The sequence below is a fragment of the Camelina sativa genome, chromosome 7 (assembly GCF_030686135.1).
Source record: "Camelina sativa cultivar CO46 ecotype springtype chromosome 7, ASM3068613v1".
Lineage (NCBI taxonomy): Eukaryota > Viridiplantae > Streptophyta > Magnoliopsida > Brassicales > Brassicaceae > Camelina > Camelina sativa.
In genome coordinates, this window is record NC_141886.1 from 5814062 (window position 1) to 5831716 (window position 17655).

General features: G+C 33.8%; 3 protein-coding genes and 1 pseudogene across 26 annotated transcripts; 1 reads left to right on the forward strand and 3 right to left on the reverse strand.

The window, feature by feature from the left end:
• Positions 1-1745: 1745 nt before the first annotated feature.
• Positions 1746-6651, reverse strand: LOC104700422 (BTB/POZ domain-containing protein At2g30600). Of its 24 annotated transcripts, none has more exons than XR_015561543.1 (14): positions 6496-6651; positions 5243-6063; positions 4795-5124; positions 4480-4710; positions 4213-4235; positions 3943-4104; positions 3471-3683; positions 3328-3375; positions 3164-3222; positions 2939-3071; positions 2764-2838; positions 2541-2676; positions 2311-2379; positions 1746-2218 (listed from the first exon to the last, which is right to left on the reverse strand). XR_015561543.1 is itself a non-coding variant. In XM_087457724.1 (14 exons), exons 4-14 carry the CDS (start codon positions 4511-4513, stop codon positions 2000-2002), a joined length of 1116 nt encoding a protein of 371 aa, XP_087313850.1. In that variant the 5' UTR covers positions 4514-4710; positions 4795-5124; positions 5243-6063; positions 6496-6651; the 3' UTR covers positions 1746-1999. The 24 variants fall into 24 exon arrangements, 7 of the variants coding, with proteins under 7 accessions (XP_087313850.1, XP_087313851.1, XP_087313849.1 ...); XR_015561547.1 differs by having other exon boundaries at positions 2541-2621; positions 4213-4404; XR_015561544.1 differs by lacking the exon at positions 6496-6651 and adding an exon at positions 6348-6472.
• A 3190-nt stretch (positions 6652-9841) lies between these two features.
• On the forward strand, positions 9842-10411 carry LOC104704351 (uncharacterized). Its single transcript, XM_087457956.1, has one exon. The coding sequence runs from the start codon at positions 9842-9844 to the stop codon at positions 10409-10411; it is 570 nt and encodes a 189-aa protein (XP_087314082.1).
• Positions 10412-10696: 285 nt separating this feature from the next.
• On the reverse strand, positions 10697-11239 carry LOC104704352 (uncharacterized protein At4g04775 pseudogene; annotated as a pseudogene).
• A 435-nt stretch (positions 11240-11674) lies between these two features.
• LOC104724264 (uncharacterized) lies at positions 11675-14948 on the reverse strand. The gene is made up of 6 exons (XM_087458313.1): positions 14844-14948; positions 13730-14586; positions 13031-13639; positions 12601-12821; positions 12436-12517; positions 11675-12358 (listed from the first exon to the last, which is right to left on the reverse strand). Exons 1-6 carry the CDS (start codon positions 14884-14886, stop codon positions 11675-11677), a joined length of 2496 nt encoding a protein of 831 aa, XP_087314439.1. The 5' UTR covers positions 14887-14948.
• Positions 14949-17655: the final 2707 nt, after the last annotated feature.

Consider the following 17655-nt stretch of genomic DNA (forward strand, 5'->3'; position numbering starts at 1 on the left):
TAGTTAAATCTACTACGGTAGGTAGTTTAGAAATAGCTAACATATGGTATGCATAGGTAAAGAAGTGATTTAATATTTTTTCTTTATTTTCTATTTTCCCTTAACTAAAAGAAAAGAGAAAGAAAATCGAGGATTATATTTTAATAAAAGAAGTTTTGAAATTGTATAATGAACTATACCAACTACTATAAAGCCTTACAGCTTAATAATGTCATGATCTTGAAATAACTATGAATTTATAGAGATATTAATTTATCGATACATTAATAATTATTATTATTTGAGTAATTTTCCTATGGTAATCTTTTAAAAATATATATTTAAAATAAGTTAACCCTTATAACCAATATTTTTTTGAATCAGTTACAAAGAAAACATCATTTATTATGTCTTAAATAAAACAGCAAACAATTTCAATACAAAAATATTAGAAACAAACTCTAACAAAATTTAATGTAAATTTAAGAAAAAACAATAAGACTCATATTGTATTAGATTTGCTTACATGTATGTATATATATATTAAATTTTTATATAATTATTAATATATATTATTGACGGGACCATATATTTACATATGTTTTAAAAAATATTATCTTATTATATTACCTAATTATGTCCAAAATTATACTGCCCAACTTAAAACCGAAGAACTTTATTAACTTATCGAGTACTAATTAATGCAGATTATATATGGAGGTTTAACTGTATATAATCATCAATTATATATGATGGAGATTTAACTGCATATATTTGTATAGTATATATTATACAATGACAAAATCAATACTACAATCATCATGTTTTAGATTATTGGTGATGTGTGAGCAAAATTATGGATTCAACTTATGTTCAATAACTAATAGCAGCCATTGGGTTTAATAAACAACTATATTTATGAAGTGGTTCAAGCAAAAAAACACGTACCATCATGGTTTGCCTTATTTGCCTTTGGATTTACTTTCTTCATCCGTTTTTTTATCACACATTTTCTTTTAATAGGTTCATCACTAGGTGCTACTTGGAATTAGAGCTGTTATTAATAAAAAATTATAAAATCACAAAAAATAAGTAATTATTGCAGAATACATATAAACTTATGAACTGAAATTACAGGATGCCAAACAATTCTACACACATCAGGCACATTTTGAGAATTATGAAAATCTAAGGTGGTGTATTATTGAAATAATATTATGAACATTAAAAGAGACCTTCGGCATAATTTATGTTTAGTATGATTAACTAGAAGAGATTAATGTGCTCATTTTATATCAGAATGGTTAATTCGACATAATTTATTGTTATGAATATTACGGGAAACTAGTGCTATTAGCTAAAGAGCGAAAGAATTCTAAGATAGGTCTCGTGGTTTGTGTTGACCTGATTAGCGAAAGAATTGTTGATTGATTATTATTTTATTTAAAAATAAATAAATTATATCCGTTAAAAAAAAAAGAGTTGCAATATAAACGAAAAGAGTTAAATATTGATTTTTATATATTTGAATCTATGTATTGATTCAAATATCTTTAAGATATGAACAAATAAAATGAAAGGAAATTTGTTTTTCTGAATAATTTTGTTGACAAATCAAAGGAGAGATAAATTTTAAATATTTCCTTAAACAAACTGAGTAAATTAATTAAAATCGAATTAATTTTGATTTCAATTAGGATTAAACACTTTCTAATTTTTAAACATAATTTCAGAGGTAATATAAATAAAATTTTTAATTTGAACAGTTTCGAAAAATGTACATCTCTTTTATATAAGATCAAACTGTTTGGTCAAAGTCGAAAGTCTAAACCTTTAGTCTATTGATCAACTATCCAATGCGTGGATACAATCCAGATTGTTGACAAGAGAATCTTTTAAGCCAGTCAAAACAAACAGTCACAAACCCAAAGATCGCTTTAGAGCAATAATAAAAGGTAAAAAAAACAAAAGACGACGTAAATGAAAAAGAACACGTGTAGTAGCAGACTACCAGAGTGCTTCAGCGGTAATAACCGTAGAGCTCCAAGTAGCAAATGCAAAAGTTCCAAGGAGTTGATGTGTCTGTGGTTGGACCGGTCAGTAACAGCCTGAAAAACCTAAAGGGAAGTAACGCATTTGCTGCTGTGATTGGCCACGATGCAAACTGACCGGCCTTGCACATTGTTTGGTCATCCTCATGGACTCTTAAGTCTGTCCATGTTCTCCCATCCATCGATCCCTTCAAACCCATCAAGACAATAAGAACACAAACTTTTCTGAAGCAGCTTGTCTTAAGAGGACATGAAATAACTGCAGCAAAAGATTAGTTACCTGAAACTTCCAGGACCTTGTGAATGCTCTTGATCCGTCTTGTCTGAAAGTGTAGTAGTTGCACATAAGCTGCATCCAACAACCCTCACTATGTCATATTCTCAGAACGTAAACTAATTTTTGTTTTACTCAAATACATTTTTCTCTTATTTCTGCGAGCATGGGTTTAGACTGTTTGTGTCTTTACGAAAACAGAATATGTGAAAGAAAGAGTAGTTTATAGAGGAAACCTGATGATCTTCGCCTAAGTCCACCATCCACCAGGATGATATATGGCCGCCTTCCATCCTAGGCCCTGCAAAGGAAGTACCCTGGCGCAAAAACAAAAAATGATATGGTTCTCTATCCAAGAAGAAAGAAGTTTCACTGCATTAAATTTTATGCTTTGTCAATTTGGTAGTTCAAGCCAAAAATTCTAATCATATAAGACGAGCAAACTTGGGAGGACCATACCACATAGGCCTTTGAAGCCAAAGCCTTTGGATCAGTGAATCTGGAGGTGGGGCTGCTCGATGTAATAATGATTTTCTGGAAACATAAAGAACTCAAAGAATTAGGAAATATTTTTCTTCAGCAGTGGTTCATATAAAACGATTTCCAACAATATGAATAAAGAAAGTAAGTTAACCTTTGCGAGAACGGGGTTAACCCATTGATGACTACCATAAGATGTACCCACAAAGTGCAGCACCCCATTGCTATCCCCATCACGTATGTACTGAAGCTCCTTGAAACTCGATCTTCGATGTTGGAACCTTGAACTAGAGGTGAAAAGCTTTAATAACTGGGTAATTTGGATATATAAACCTGAGATGTTTACAATCATAAGATAAAATGACTATGTAATTCTTACCTCGGTTCATTTCCTGGGGATATCAATCCGGAAGTTAGAAAGCTAGCAGCCTCCTTCACCTGTACACAATACAAAATTAATGAGGGATTGGAGAGAAAATCAGTTTTGAAATAACAAATTAAGTACTACGCGAAAAAAGATAAAGATGGATGTTAAAAACTTACAAGACGATTGAATACTGGGATTTGTTTGCTTAGGTTACTGTCTTCTAACTGTGCGATCATTAAGCATAGATGGCATCAGTACAATCATATTAACAGAAAACTATAAAGTTATTTCAGCATATTCAGGTTCAGCATCCACTTACCCTTTTAAGCAGCTCATATGGCAACAAAGAGTAGCGTACATGAGGCAACAGGTTATCAAGTGACTGAAGCCTTTCTTTGAACAAAATTTTGGGTTCACAATAGTTCGTCATCTCATCTATTACTTCCCAACTGTGCGACTCCTCAGCTTTCATGCACCACATGAGAACAGCATCAAGAATCTTTTCCTCAGACGTCACTGTCAGATCTGCAGACTGCAATTCCAGAATTTAAAACTGGCTGATATTACATATTTACATGCCATAACGAAAGGAGACATCATTCGTCACTCTTGGTGATGTCCATTACAATTCCATAGTACATATTTATTTCCACAATAGTAAACACAGATCAGTTCATGAGTGACACTATTTTTCCCTCAAGCACTAAATATAGCAGTTTTTTGGGTCAAATCTCCAAGTGGGTTCAGAGGTTTTTATAGGAAAAAGTAGGTTGGCGAAAGAGAAAACATACCTCAAGAATATCACTGAAGGCGGTCTGATCTAACAAGACAAAGTCTAAACTTGCAGTGGTACAATAGTCGAAATGCAGGGAGAACTTCCTCTTGCACATCTCCTCAATGAGTTTACATGAAGAGATAGACGAAACCACTTGGAGAACTGAGCATACAGAATCCTGCAACAAAGTTCAGACGTTAGCTTGAGAAAGTCCCAACAATGTTCCAAATTTGTCTGCTTCTGCGCCCAATAAACTCGCATAAAAGAATTATTCTTGTTGTATGACCTTCCAATACGAGAACGCCATCCCTGCATGTAATATATACATGGAACAATATTAATATTTTTTTACTGTGTATGTGGTCAAAGCATTCGCTTCATTTCTTTTCTCTTTTAGTTTCAGAAGGCTTGAAACCGCAACCCACTTCACGGTTCATTAAGCTCTCTATCATAGAGAAACCATATTGTAACAGATGCGCTGGAAAAGAAGAGAAACAAGATAATAACAGAGAGACGTATCATTTACTCTATAGGATTGTGTAAATAAAATTACCTCTGAGAGACACTCCAAGAGCATTTTGCAGCATTCTTGATGAAGTGGAACAACTCCAAACCGGTCAGCTAGAAAGAGCAGATGGATCAACTCCGTGCCAAAATTCACCGTGTCTTCCATGGTCAACTCTCCACTGTACATGAAATTTAGCATAGCCTTGAATGCTTCTGGTGATACATCGGTTAAGTAAATCGTTGATGAATGGCTTTCACTCATCCCATTTGTAAACATCTGGATGTTCATTGAGAATAAACAAAAACTGAGAATCAATATATACATGTACATCAGAACTGCTACCCTAAAAGAGATTCTCACCTTTGCAAATGCGACACTCCAAAGACTTAGAATGACTTTGTGAGATTGGAAAGTGAGACTATAGTCACTGAGATAGATTTTTACGTCACTATACTCGCCGGTTGAGTACATATTTACCAGCTTCCCCACATCAACAGGGAAAGCACTTGGGAAAATGAAACCAGATAATGGGTGAGAAACAGAACATGAGAGTTTGACTTTTCTGCAGGGGTCAAATGCTTGTTTGCTCAATTTTATATGGTCTATACTTTCTTCACACTGTCTCACCAATGGCATCACTTCAAACTTAGAACTTAAATCCCGCAATGGAGCAAGTTCTGATTCCAAAATCTACAAGAAAAACAAAAGGTTCAAGGAAATCATAACGAAGATAAAGAATCTCCATGTTTAGTAGAAAAAAAGAAGGTCCTAACAAAGCATTTCTCAGGTACAATTTGAGAAATTATACCTGAGTTCGTCCCGTATAGATATATTGAAGAAGTCCATGAAGAATCGGGTAAGATACTCCACGAAGTAGAATGACATCCCCAACTGATGATCTCAAAGGAAAATTACCCGACGCTTGTAATATAACTTTGTGAGCAGGGACATTCATTTCCTCTTCACCAACAAGAAAGATAGTGTCAGATAATTCCCAACTCTCCAAAAAATTCCCAAGACCCCATTGTTCATAACCATAAACAGTCCTTTCCTCCACAAACATTTCGTCACCAGACTCATCTCCTTTAACTTCACGGCAATCCACTTGCTTCCACAGCAAGATATGATTGTGTGTCACGGGAAACACACTCACGTTTCTATATCCAACATGTTTATCCCAGCTGCTCAGACCAACATACTGGACATTTAAATTAGGCTTGGAGTCTTGCCACTTAAACACCAGGTTCTGAAACGGATACCGACCTTTACCAATGCTAATCAACCCATCATAGATACTAATCCAGTAACTCTCAAACTCCAAAGAACAACGACAGAGATCAGAAGCTTCCTCATCTACCACAGACTTCCCATCTACCTGAATCTTCAACCTACGGTTCCTATTGCTACCAATGATCACAATGTAATGAGGACTATTATCTTTCTTGTAATGGTAATGTTGAGTCCCCACATTCTCTCTGAACACCACCGTGACATCATTGTGAGCAAACGCATCAAACGCAACGCAACCTCTTCCCGCTTCCCGGAACTTCAGATCATCACTCCACGCACACTCGAAAGGTGCCACCGTCAGAAACTTGTTCTCTTTCACCGCAACCATCTTGCCTTTACCTATAATAACATTTTCAAACCCACAAGCCATCAACTTCTATATATGAACCAAAGACAAAAGACACTAAAAACCAAAAATTTCACTCATTGAGACATTTCCACAAACACATAGATGAAAATAAACCAAACTCACTTGTGAGAGAACCCAGAGATTTGCGTTTTTAAGAAGATAACAATTGGGTTTTTAAAAAGGAACGTTATTTTCAAAGACAAAACCCAGAATCTACTGGAAAGCAATCAACTTGGCAAAAAAAATCTGAATCCAACTTGGCTCGTTACCCCACCATGAAAAAAAGATCAGATGCAGATTACTTCGACTCGAATACAAACAAAGATAAAAATCAGAAGCTACAAAAAAGGAAACAAAAATGGAAAATTTGATCAAATATCAGATATTTGAAGATGTGTGGATAAAATTTTCCGAGAGCTTACCTTATATCTTACTGTCGTGACACGTGATCGTGAGTAGGATCTAATCCTTTAAGGAAAGAAAGAGTCAAATAGAGACCCGCAAACGAAGAAGAAGAACTAAAGAAGACATGATGAGAGGGGCCCCATGATGAGATATTTATGTTTTTTTTTTGTGTCAGGAGAAAATAAGAGTTGGTGGATTTTAGATTCAACGTCACTTGTAAGATTAATGGGCCAGAAAACATCAGTATAAGGCCCCATTATACTCTAAAGCTGAAATTCAACTTTTAATTTTTGATTTTTCTACGAACATATAGAAATCTAAAAATATCAAAAAAAAAAAAATATATTATAAACAACACAAAATCAGATACATACATTCTAAATCAAACAAATAAAATAAAGAGAACTTTTGAGAAATATTATTTTTTTAGCGTTATCCATTTTAAAAATACATCTTTTATTAGCTGTCTTTTTTTAAAAGAAATATCCCTTGCTAAATCTAAAAACTTAATTATAAAAGTTTATAAGGTTTAGAAGGTATTTTATTTTTTATGTTACTGCTACTTGGAGACTTTATCCAAGTGTTTTTAAAGTTTAGTAAGATTTTATAAGGTATTACAAGATATTTTAAATGTTTTACAAGAGTTTTATAAGGTTTAAAACAAATACTTATACAGTGTTTTTAGGATAAAAAAAATTAAAGGTAGTTTGTGTATTCTTCTATAATATTACACACTTATTTGAGTATAATTCAAATTTTTAGAAACATTTTGGATAAGATTTCTTAAAAAGATGGTATGGAGACAAACATTTTTTTAAAAATTCTCAAATAAACTTCATACAGTTTTTAGTTAAAAATATTCGATTACAATCATTATTTTTCATTTGTCTCAACTCTCAGGTACGACGTTATCTATATAAATTATTCTTTGGGAAAATTATAAATAAAAGATATTTTTCTAAAAATTTGGCCATCTACACTTTTTTTTAAAAATTGTCAATTGTGACGAAAATGCCCCTACTAATAGAAATAGTGAAGTTTTTAGGAGTTTGAACCAATAAACAAACAGAAAACTCATGTTAGTATACAACTGTATAAAAAAAATTAAAAAAAAATTGTTTTGGATGTCAAAAATCAGTTTGTAATTTGCTGATTTCTGGTCTAAATTGTTTAGAATAGACTTTCTACGATTTTTTCTCTTTCTGAAACATTTAGATTGTTCATTCTACAGTTTGTACATGTTCTACGAAGTTTATACGGAAAATTTGTTCTAAAAATTTCAGATTCTGAATTTTGTATGTTCTACAAAATTTAGAATATGAATTCTACGTTTTTCTTCATTCTACTTCAATTCAGAATTCGTTTTCTACGTTTTACCCTATATACTAAAAGAAGTAGAATATATATCATAGAAATTTTAGAATTTGTAATCTGTAAACCTTAGAATACCCTTAAAATAGAAAGAAAATAAATTAAATAAGGAAAGTGAATATTTTTTAAATATTTTTTAAATATTCTTAATTTATGGTTAAGATTTCGTAATTATTGTTTAGATTTGTTCTAATAAATTTTAGAATACATATTCTAAATTATTTAGAAGCTAAACAAATTAAGAAAAATCGACATTATACCTTAACGTGATCGGTCACCATCTCTTCCACCTTCCACAAAAGCTTTCACTTACCTGTTTATGATGCAAATCTATGTTACTTGTGGTGTATGGACACTGGATGCCAAGAAGGAGTGGAGATTTATTGATGATGAAGAAAAACGTGCTAGATTACTGACTTTGCAACCCACTACATCTCTTGAAGAGTTGAAGGTGATGGTTTCAGAAGACTATGAAATAGAGCAAAATATGTTTGATGTGGAATTCAGTTATCTACCCACAGAGGTTAAAGTTGATTGTCCTCCTGTTGTATTGACAAATAGTAGAGGTATGAATAATTTTCTTGCATATCTGAAAAAGATAAACATGATTCGGTTGTGTGTTACATTCAAAAGAGTAGTTGATGGCGATAGGAGTAAAGTCCAGTTCGATCTGAATAAGTTGTCAGTTGATAGTAGCGATGGTTGTAATGTGGAAGTTGATGTGGGAAAATCAGTAGGTATTATTTCAAGGAATTCACCTAAGCCGACTAATGATGTATTAGAAAAGCCTACTGATGCTAATCTTGGTGATGTTGCTGGTTTAAAGTTGGAAGATTCAATGGTAAAAAATGGTGAATATTTCAGCAGTAAGGAAGCTTTACAGGCTACTATGGAAATATATGCAATGAAATATAACTGCGACTATAGGATTACAAAATCTGATAAGAGATGGTGGTGTATACGCTGCATTGATAGTGCTTGTAATTGGCGTCTCCGGGCTGAGTGTTTACAAGCGTCTACATATTTCAAAATCAACAAGTTTGTGGGTAACCATACATGTGCCCCTTAAAAAAAAACTCATTTTGTAGGACTCCATCTGCAAGAACAATTGGACATCTCATTAAGCAAAGCTATGAGGGCGTGAAGGAAGGTCCTAAACCGAATGATATAGTTAATATTATTCGTTTAAGGTACGGCTGCGAGCTAACATATCACCAAGCTTGGGAGTCTCGGGAGTATGCAGTTAACGAAGTTAGAGGAATTCCTAAGAAAAGTTATGCTAAGATTCCAAAATACTTGCACATGCTACAAGAAGCGAATCCTGGTACGTTCACGAATTGTGAAATTGACTTTGATGGAAGATTTAAATATCTATTTATTTCTTTTGGTCAATCAACAAGAGGGTTCTACAAGTCAATGCGGAAAGTGATAGTAGTTGATGGTACATTTTTGAAGAATAAATACAAAGGGGTTCTCCTAGTTGCTACAACTGTAGATGGTAACTCCAATTTGTATCCAATCGCATTTGGAATTGCTGATTCTGAGAATGATTGTTCATGGGAGTGGTTTTTTATGCAACTTAAGATGGTTATAGCTAATGAAGAAGGTTTATCATTTGTGTCAAATAGACATACATCGATTGCTAAATCAATTGGAAACATCTATCCATTGGCTAAACATGGTATTTGCATCCACCACTTGCTTAGCAATGTGATAACATATCATAAGGGAAGAGGTGTCGCTGGTAAGGTTGCAAAAGCATCAAAAGCTTATAGAGTTGCTGAGTTTGAGAAAGAGTTTGGGCAAATTAACAATATTAGTCCTGCTATTGGAAGTTATCTAGAGGAAGCCGATGTGACAAAATGGGCTCGCTATCATTTTCCGGGTTATAGGTATGATATTAACACCAACAATGCAGCTGAATCAATTAATGCTGCTTTGAAGACACCCAGAGAGTATCCAATAATTCCTTTGTTAGACAGCATCAGAGAAATGATGACACGCTGGTTTTATGAGAGTAGAGAGTTAAGTGCAAAGCATAAAGATCCTTTAACTGTTGAGGTGGAGAAAAAGATTTCAAGAAGACTAGAGAAAGGTAAATTCATGAACGGATATTTGATGAGCAGATCGCAGATCCAGGTTAAAGGTAATGGAGTAGACTACATTGTTGACTTAGAAAGAAGGACTTGTTCATGTGGAAAGTTCAGCATCCAAAAACTCCCTTGTAGACATGCTATAAAAGGAGCTTTTGATATAGGCAAGGATCTATATCCTTATGCTGATGATGTGTATACCACTACTGCATGGAGATCGCAATATGAGGAAACTGTTAATCCAATAGGTGTTCCTGAAGAAGAATTGCGAGTCCCACAGTATGTTGAAGATGCAAAAGTTCGACCACCTGAAACAAGAAGACATCCAGGACGGCGAAGAAAAAGAAGATATGAATCCGCTGAAGACAAGATAAAATCATCACAAAACTCACAAGGGTCAAAGAGACATAAGTGTGCGCGGTGTGGCAAAGAAGGGCATAACAGAACGACCTGTGATATCGTGATATAACAATGGTTTGTGCATCGACTTAAGATTCCTGTTTTTGAATTTTTGATTTCACGGCAGCTGCTTTGTGATGAATGATGGTGTTTGATGGTTTTTATTTTCGATTAATAGACTCATTTGTTTTGAAATTCGTTGATGGTGTTGATTTAAGACTTTTGAAATACTCATGTGTTTTGAAATTCCTTGATGGTGTTTTCTTTCAATCAAACTTTCATTAAAACCAGAGTACAAAAAACAAGACTAACAAAAAGTGTTAAGCATAACAACAAAATACAGAAAGCAAAGACATCATATCATCTTCTTATAAAGCCAAGTCATTGAAACTGCCAATACGACTAGTACACAAATCCTCTGCTTGTTCGACTTCTCCATACTCTCTTTTGCAACCATTAGCTCTTGCCTGATGATCTCAATCATATTTTTCTCCATCTTTTCTTCCATCTCCTTCACCATCTCCTTTTGGAGCTCCACATTGTTTGTTACCATCTTTTTTAGGTCCTCTAAGAGTTGGTTTTGTTTGCTTTCAACCATCCTAATCTCCTCTAGAACAGCATCATCAACCCAACGGAACATGTGTTTCTCCTTCTTCTCCTAAAATCATTGTTTCGATAACAATATTAAATAAATTTCAGCTATTGTGATGAATAAGGACTGATAAAAGTAAATTACCTTCACACCAACAACACATCTGTAAAATCTCCTACAGGGATTTTCTTCCGTCTTTGAGGTGTAGGTTCTAATCTCTCCACCACACCAGCATCTACACGGAACTCCAACCTGAGAACTTCTCGACGGTAACCCTGACGATCCAGCCGAAGAACGTTGGCTCATGGCTCCTATCAGTTTTTACGATGAAGAAGAAGAAAGTATCGGGAAAGAAGAAGAAGAGAGTATTGGAGAGGAAGATCAATTATTGGAAAAGAAGATCCCTAATTTTTTTTTCCTTAATATTGAATTAAAAACCGGGTCATCGGTATGCTTACATCGGGTCAACATTTAAATTTGGGTCAATAGCTGGTTTAAATCTGATATGTTTAAATTATGGCAAATCGGATATGTTTTTGTGTTGTTATGTTAACATTTAAATCAGAAATGTTTTTGTGTTCTTTGTGTTCTTATGCTTATGACCTTATGTTATTGAGTCTCATATTAGTCAGTCCTAAATCAACACCATCGAGGATTAATACTAATGAGTCTGATATTAGTCTAACAAGCAAAAGCATCAAAAACCATCATTTACAAAACAATCATAAAGACACTTAAAAATTAGGCAAGGTCTACAAACTCAGCCGCATACACTGGACGCACATAAGTTTTCATTCGTTCCACTAGCACAGGATCCTTTGCTGTTGACCAAAGATCGACTGCTAACTTCAAACGAGCTTGCTTGATGTTTTCATCGTCAATCAACTCATAAGATAGATCACGCATGTGACACTCGATATACTTCAGGGCATAAACTCCACAATCACAACTTGACCGATTTAATTTAGGTGGCATACGAACCTGGATGATCTCGTATGGAGTCAACAAGGGAGCTTTTCCATCAACCTTTTTGTGAATCTCCTTCACAAGACGAGGGATGACATTATCGAATGGCTCAACGTGTCTTCTGTTTTGGTATTGATTACAGTCGAAGACTTCAATTGTTCTTAGTCTGAAGTTAATGCAAACTGAGATCCAGTGATTACCGTTAATGAAGACCGGTGCATAAATTCTATCCAAATCTACAGCCCAACTTTTTCCTGTCTTTCCATGAGATGGCAGTTCACCTTTGGCATACTCTAACAAAAGATGATTCCAAGTGTGGGTTCGTCCTGCCGATCTAAACTTATTGTAGTCGGCCTTGACGTGCTCGCTAAACTGACAATTCATGAAACCTACACGATCCAACTCTAGGCGGCCTAAAGATGTATACTCCCAAAAAATATACATCATTGCATCCATTTCCTGTAAATATTTAAAGACTCAGGTTTGTCTTACTTTAAGAAAATATGGTTATAATATTTAAAAAGATTGACACGTACCTCGTTTCCAAGCCATTTGAAGCCCATCATGACTCGGTTAAACAATTCTTGATCAAGTAAAGTTGGATCCAGTTGAATGCTTCTGTAAACGTAAAACAATTGTAAGATTACAAAAAAAAAATTGATAAATCATAACATGTATATAAAAATATTTGAATCACGTACTCGAGATGCCTACTCCACTCTTCGAAACCATTCCATAGATCATCAGAAACGAAAGTCAACACCGCATCCGGTTCATCTTTACCCGCGACTTTGGGACTAAGTGTAGGATCAAATCCGGTCACAACAGACTTTTGAGATAAGTGTCCTACTGTGTTTTTTAGATAGTCTTGTGTATCTACATTGAGGTCTATCAACAGATTATCTAAATCAAACAGTTCAACCTGTCAAAAAAAAAAATTATGAAAGGCTTTAGTTAAAGTTACAACACATAAATTATGACACATAAGTTTACGACACATAAGTTACAACACATAAGTTACAACACATAATTTATGTTTACAACATACACATACAAAGAAGGATACAACAAAAAGGAAAGACCACACAACATATTACAATCGAACAAGTCATTGAGCTACTTCTTACGTACCGAAGTTTTGGGCTTCACTCGTGATGAACTGGGATCCACTACTGCTGGCTTAGGATCCACTTCTGCTGGCTTAGGATCCACTTCTGCTGGTCTGGATATCAAGGCCTTGATATCTGATACATCTTTTTCCATTGTTAGCAATCGTTCCCCAAAGGTCTCTGTGAAGCTTTTGAAAGAAGAGTCAATCAACTCCTTAAAGAACCGCTTCATATCATCTCCACATGAACAATGTGAAGTTGATGCTCTCTGAGATAGCACCATTCTTTTCCGTGTCTCTGCTCCATGGTCAACTTGCTTCTTCTTCCTCTTCTTCAAGCTAGACACTTCTGGGATATTAGCTTGCTTCTCACCACTCTCCTCTCCAACCGAAACTTCATTGTCCCCTCCAACAGTCTGAGATTGTTCCACACCAACATCCTCAATGTTATCATCTTCCACACCATATCCTTCGCCACTCTCCCAAATATGATCTCCAAAATCATAGCCAGATCTGATCAAAGCTTCCAAGTTGTCCACTTCACAATCTTTAATTTCATCACCCCTCAAATATTCAATGGACTCCAATACATCAAAGTTTCCAGTGGAGGAAATGCATGGATAAACAACATCCTGACAAAACAATAACAAAGAAACCAATTCAAAAAAAAACTCAACGTATTCGAATTTAAACTTAAAAGAAAAAAGAAGAAGTCAACTGACCTTGTTTCCAATTGATTTCTCTACAAGGAGGAGCTCATCATATGATACTTTCGCAGCACCTTTCCAATTAGAGATTCGGCTAACTGTAATCTCTGTGTCAATCTTCTCTCCCATAAGTTGTCCAATGAGAGGAATGGCTTCCATAACCCAAACTTGAAGAGCATATGAGAAACCATTGAGGATGTAACTAATGGGGTTCTTCAGTTTCTTTCTTGCTTCCACTATAGAGCTAACTAAATGGTCAAAAGCTACAAGACCCCAAGGATAAGTCCTAACCTTCTCTAGATCCATGACCAGCTTGATGTATGAATGTGGTATAGCTTTCTTCTCATCCTTAGCCACTACCAACCCAGCAATCACACAAACATACACAAACCGAATTCTATCTTCTTTTTTTCTCCACGATGGAGCTGCTTCAAGGTGGGTCTTCATCAAGTTTTGAATGGTAATGATACCACCTCTCTTCAACAATTTGCTCCAAAACCCATTATCATCTGTCCAACTCTCTAAATCATGACTGAAATCGGCATTGTACTTAAGACCAGTAACTGCATGGAATTCTTGCATTGAGAATCTAAGCGGCTTCTTACCAAACACAAACCACAACTCATGTCTTCTCTTAGTCACCAACTGCCTACACATGATGCTGTGTATCAACCGAGCTGAGTACCCAAGACCATTCTCATACAATGCAAATATAGATGCGAAAACTGGATCACCCTTCACAATCTCATACTCTTCTGGTAATGCCTTCTTGATTTTGTGTAAGATTGACATTCGACAAGTGTTATTTATCTGCCCAACTTGTGGCTCGCTTCCATCTTCCATAAGCCGTTTAGGGTACTTCTTTTCCATTCCTGCCGAAAAAAGTAAAAAATGAATTAGTATAAATTAGCCAAAACTGAAATAAATCAACAAAGATATGAGACTTCAATTTTACAAAACAAAAAAAACAGATTACTAAAAGTATGATTTAAGAACAAGAAAACTATGACTACTAATCATTTAGCTGCTAACAGAAACTTGAAAAAAAAAACAAACGAGATACGACTTTTATAACCAAACTAGATACGACTTGTATATAAAAAAAAAAAACTGAACTTTTGGCTCTTACTTGTTTCAGAATCTGATGGTGCTTTTGTTGAGGACATTGACATTTGCGACTTATGATCCAATTCTGCTTTCACCCATGGTCAGTCTCTGACAAATATAATTGACTGCAAAGAGAATATAAAGAGGGTCATGACTGATATAGACAGGTTTCCTGAACTAAAAAGAGCAAAAAAAGAAATCGAGTTTTTAAAAAATTACATAAACTGTAAAGTGGTGACATCATTTGAGAATATTGCATTCAATAAATCCATATGATTAATGCAAACTTTCTCAAACACAGCTAAAATCAAGAGATGTATGCAAACTTTTTCACTAATGATGATAAAAACAAAACAACGTTACAATCTGTTGCTGCTACAAGTGTGGATACGCTTCAATCAACAACGTAATCGCTCATATCTACGCTCATATCACCCTAAACAAAAAAACTAAGAAAACCAAAAAAAGAAGAACTCATATGAAAAAGAGATTTATGCAAACTTTTTCACTAACCTTAACATTAAAAAAAAGTTCACAACTGTTTCGATCATCACTCTTGTTCTTGTTAACTACCTTTATCGATCTTGTTTCATCAACCCTGGTACACAAATTTTCCTTTAAAGACAATAGAATACAAAAAATAATAATCAGCATGCAAAAAAATCAAGAATTATGTGATAGAGATGCAAAACGGATCTAAACTTATATTTACACAAATCTGGGTTGAAATCAAGTTATAAAGTTTACATAATCTCAAGAAACTAATACATCAAAATAATCGACATGCAAAAAAATAAAGAATTCTACATACCCAATTCATCAAGAGATGAACCGATGGTGAAGATGGAGATATGGTGAAGACGGAGAGAAGGTGAGTTGGAGAGACGGTGAGAGACGATGGTGAGAACCAGACAACGGAGAGAGACGGTGGACGGCGAAAGAAGGAGATATGGTGAAGACGAAGAAACGGTGAGATGGAGAGACGGTGAGAGACGATGGTGAGAACCAGATGACGGAGAGAGACAGCGGACGGCGAAAGAAGGTTTAGTTTCGATTAAAATCTTTTTCTCCTTTCCAAATTTTTTTGTATTCTCAATTGTAAGGTTATCGAGACCCAATAAGATCAAATAAGGCCCACTCGATTTCAAAATAAGACCCAACAAAAGCAAATAGTTTGTTCAAACTGTTTTCTTAATTTCAGTTAATAAAAATCAACAAATTAAATCTGAAAATATAATTGAGGGTATTATTGGCTTTTTTTTAATTCTAAAACCTATTTGACCAAAATTTTAAAAAAAAAGTGTAGATGGCCAAATTTTTAAAAAAAGATCCTTTATTTATAATTTTCCCTTCTTCTTTTTTGGTTAATCAAATTACAGTAATCATTTCCATCATTTTACGAGTGATTTAAATTTAGAAATTTTCTTTATAGATAAAAGACAATATAGTTGGTGTGCATATATATGTCAAATCACTAAAATTTTTGTTTTTTTCTCTAATTAGCAAATACTAAAATTGACCTTTGTATTTATTTTTAACAGCACATTTTATATGCAACTACGAATTTCCGAAAACAAACGCATAAGTTTTCAACAAATTATGATTATGATTTCTATTTTTTTAGACAAAATTATGATTTCTATTTAAAAAGCGAAAAGAATGACTTCAACGAATCTTTCAGCAGATTATGATCATGGTTTTGGTTTAGTTGTTATTTTAATTCCAGCTAGACTCATATCACCATGATTTATTTTTTTCAATAATGGGTTGCACTACTATGCTTGTTTCATTACTAGTACAAAATATCTCACAAATGAAAATTATTTTTATATACAAATATTATCCTGAACAAAAATACAGAAAGAATAAAATGTTAGGAATTTTTTTTTTCTGTCAAAGTTGAAATATTTATGGTTGAATTTACAAGAATATGCGACTAAATATGCTAGATTTTCTCATTCTTATTAACTACTTTAATTTATTGATTTGAATCATTTTTGTTTTCATGGATATTTCTATTAATCAAAAGGAGTTAAAAGATTTGATGCATACAAACTCAATATCAATAAGATACATTGATACATCATGACCTTCTACTATTCACTATACTGAATAAAAAAAATCAGATCAAAAAGATATATGGCTTGTCTGAATAAGCATGTCAATGGTTAATCTTGTAGATTTATATCATATCACTTTTGAAATTAAATTACCTTTTAACATTTATTTGATAATATACAACACTTTAAACAAACAGGTAATATGTCGGTGCATATTTACTATATAGTTTAATGATATGTGGTTATGCACATGATGTGTACATATGAGTGTGTTTACGAATATTTAACGGTTAAAATGACATGACCAGAGTAAATAATATGCCAATTAGAGCAAAAGAAATATATATTATAGATACTAACGATTTTCAAAGTAATGCACAAAAATGTTCTATTTTAAAAGGATTTGAACTTGAGTATTAATTCATCTCTCCGTTTCAATTATTGGTTTTCGATTTATAATTATTTCCAATGACTTAGAATTTATAGTTATTTCCAATGACTTAGAAGGATTAGTAATGACTTTGAATTATTAAGGTCATATTGATTCTATTGGTTTGTTAAGTAAAGGGAATAGAAATAAATCATATTAATAATTATTCATTATGCTTTAGTTATGATTAAGGGAATAGAAATAAAGTAACAACAATTTGATACCTTTTGGGTTCAATCTAATTTTTGTACTTTGTAGTCTATTCCTAAAATGGAAGCACAATTTTATCTTGAATTATTCATTATGCCTCAACACATGGATGCAATATACTCCTTCTGGTTTTT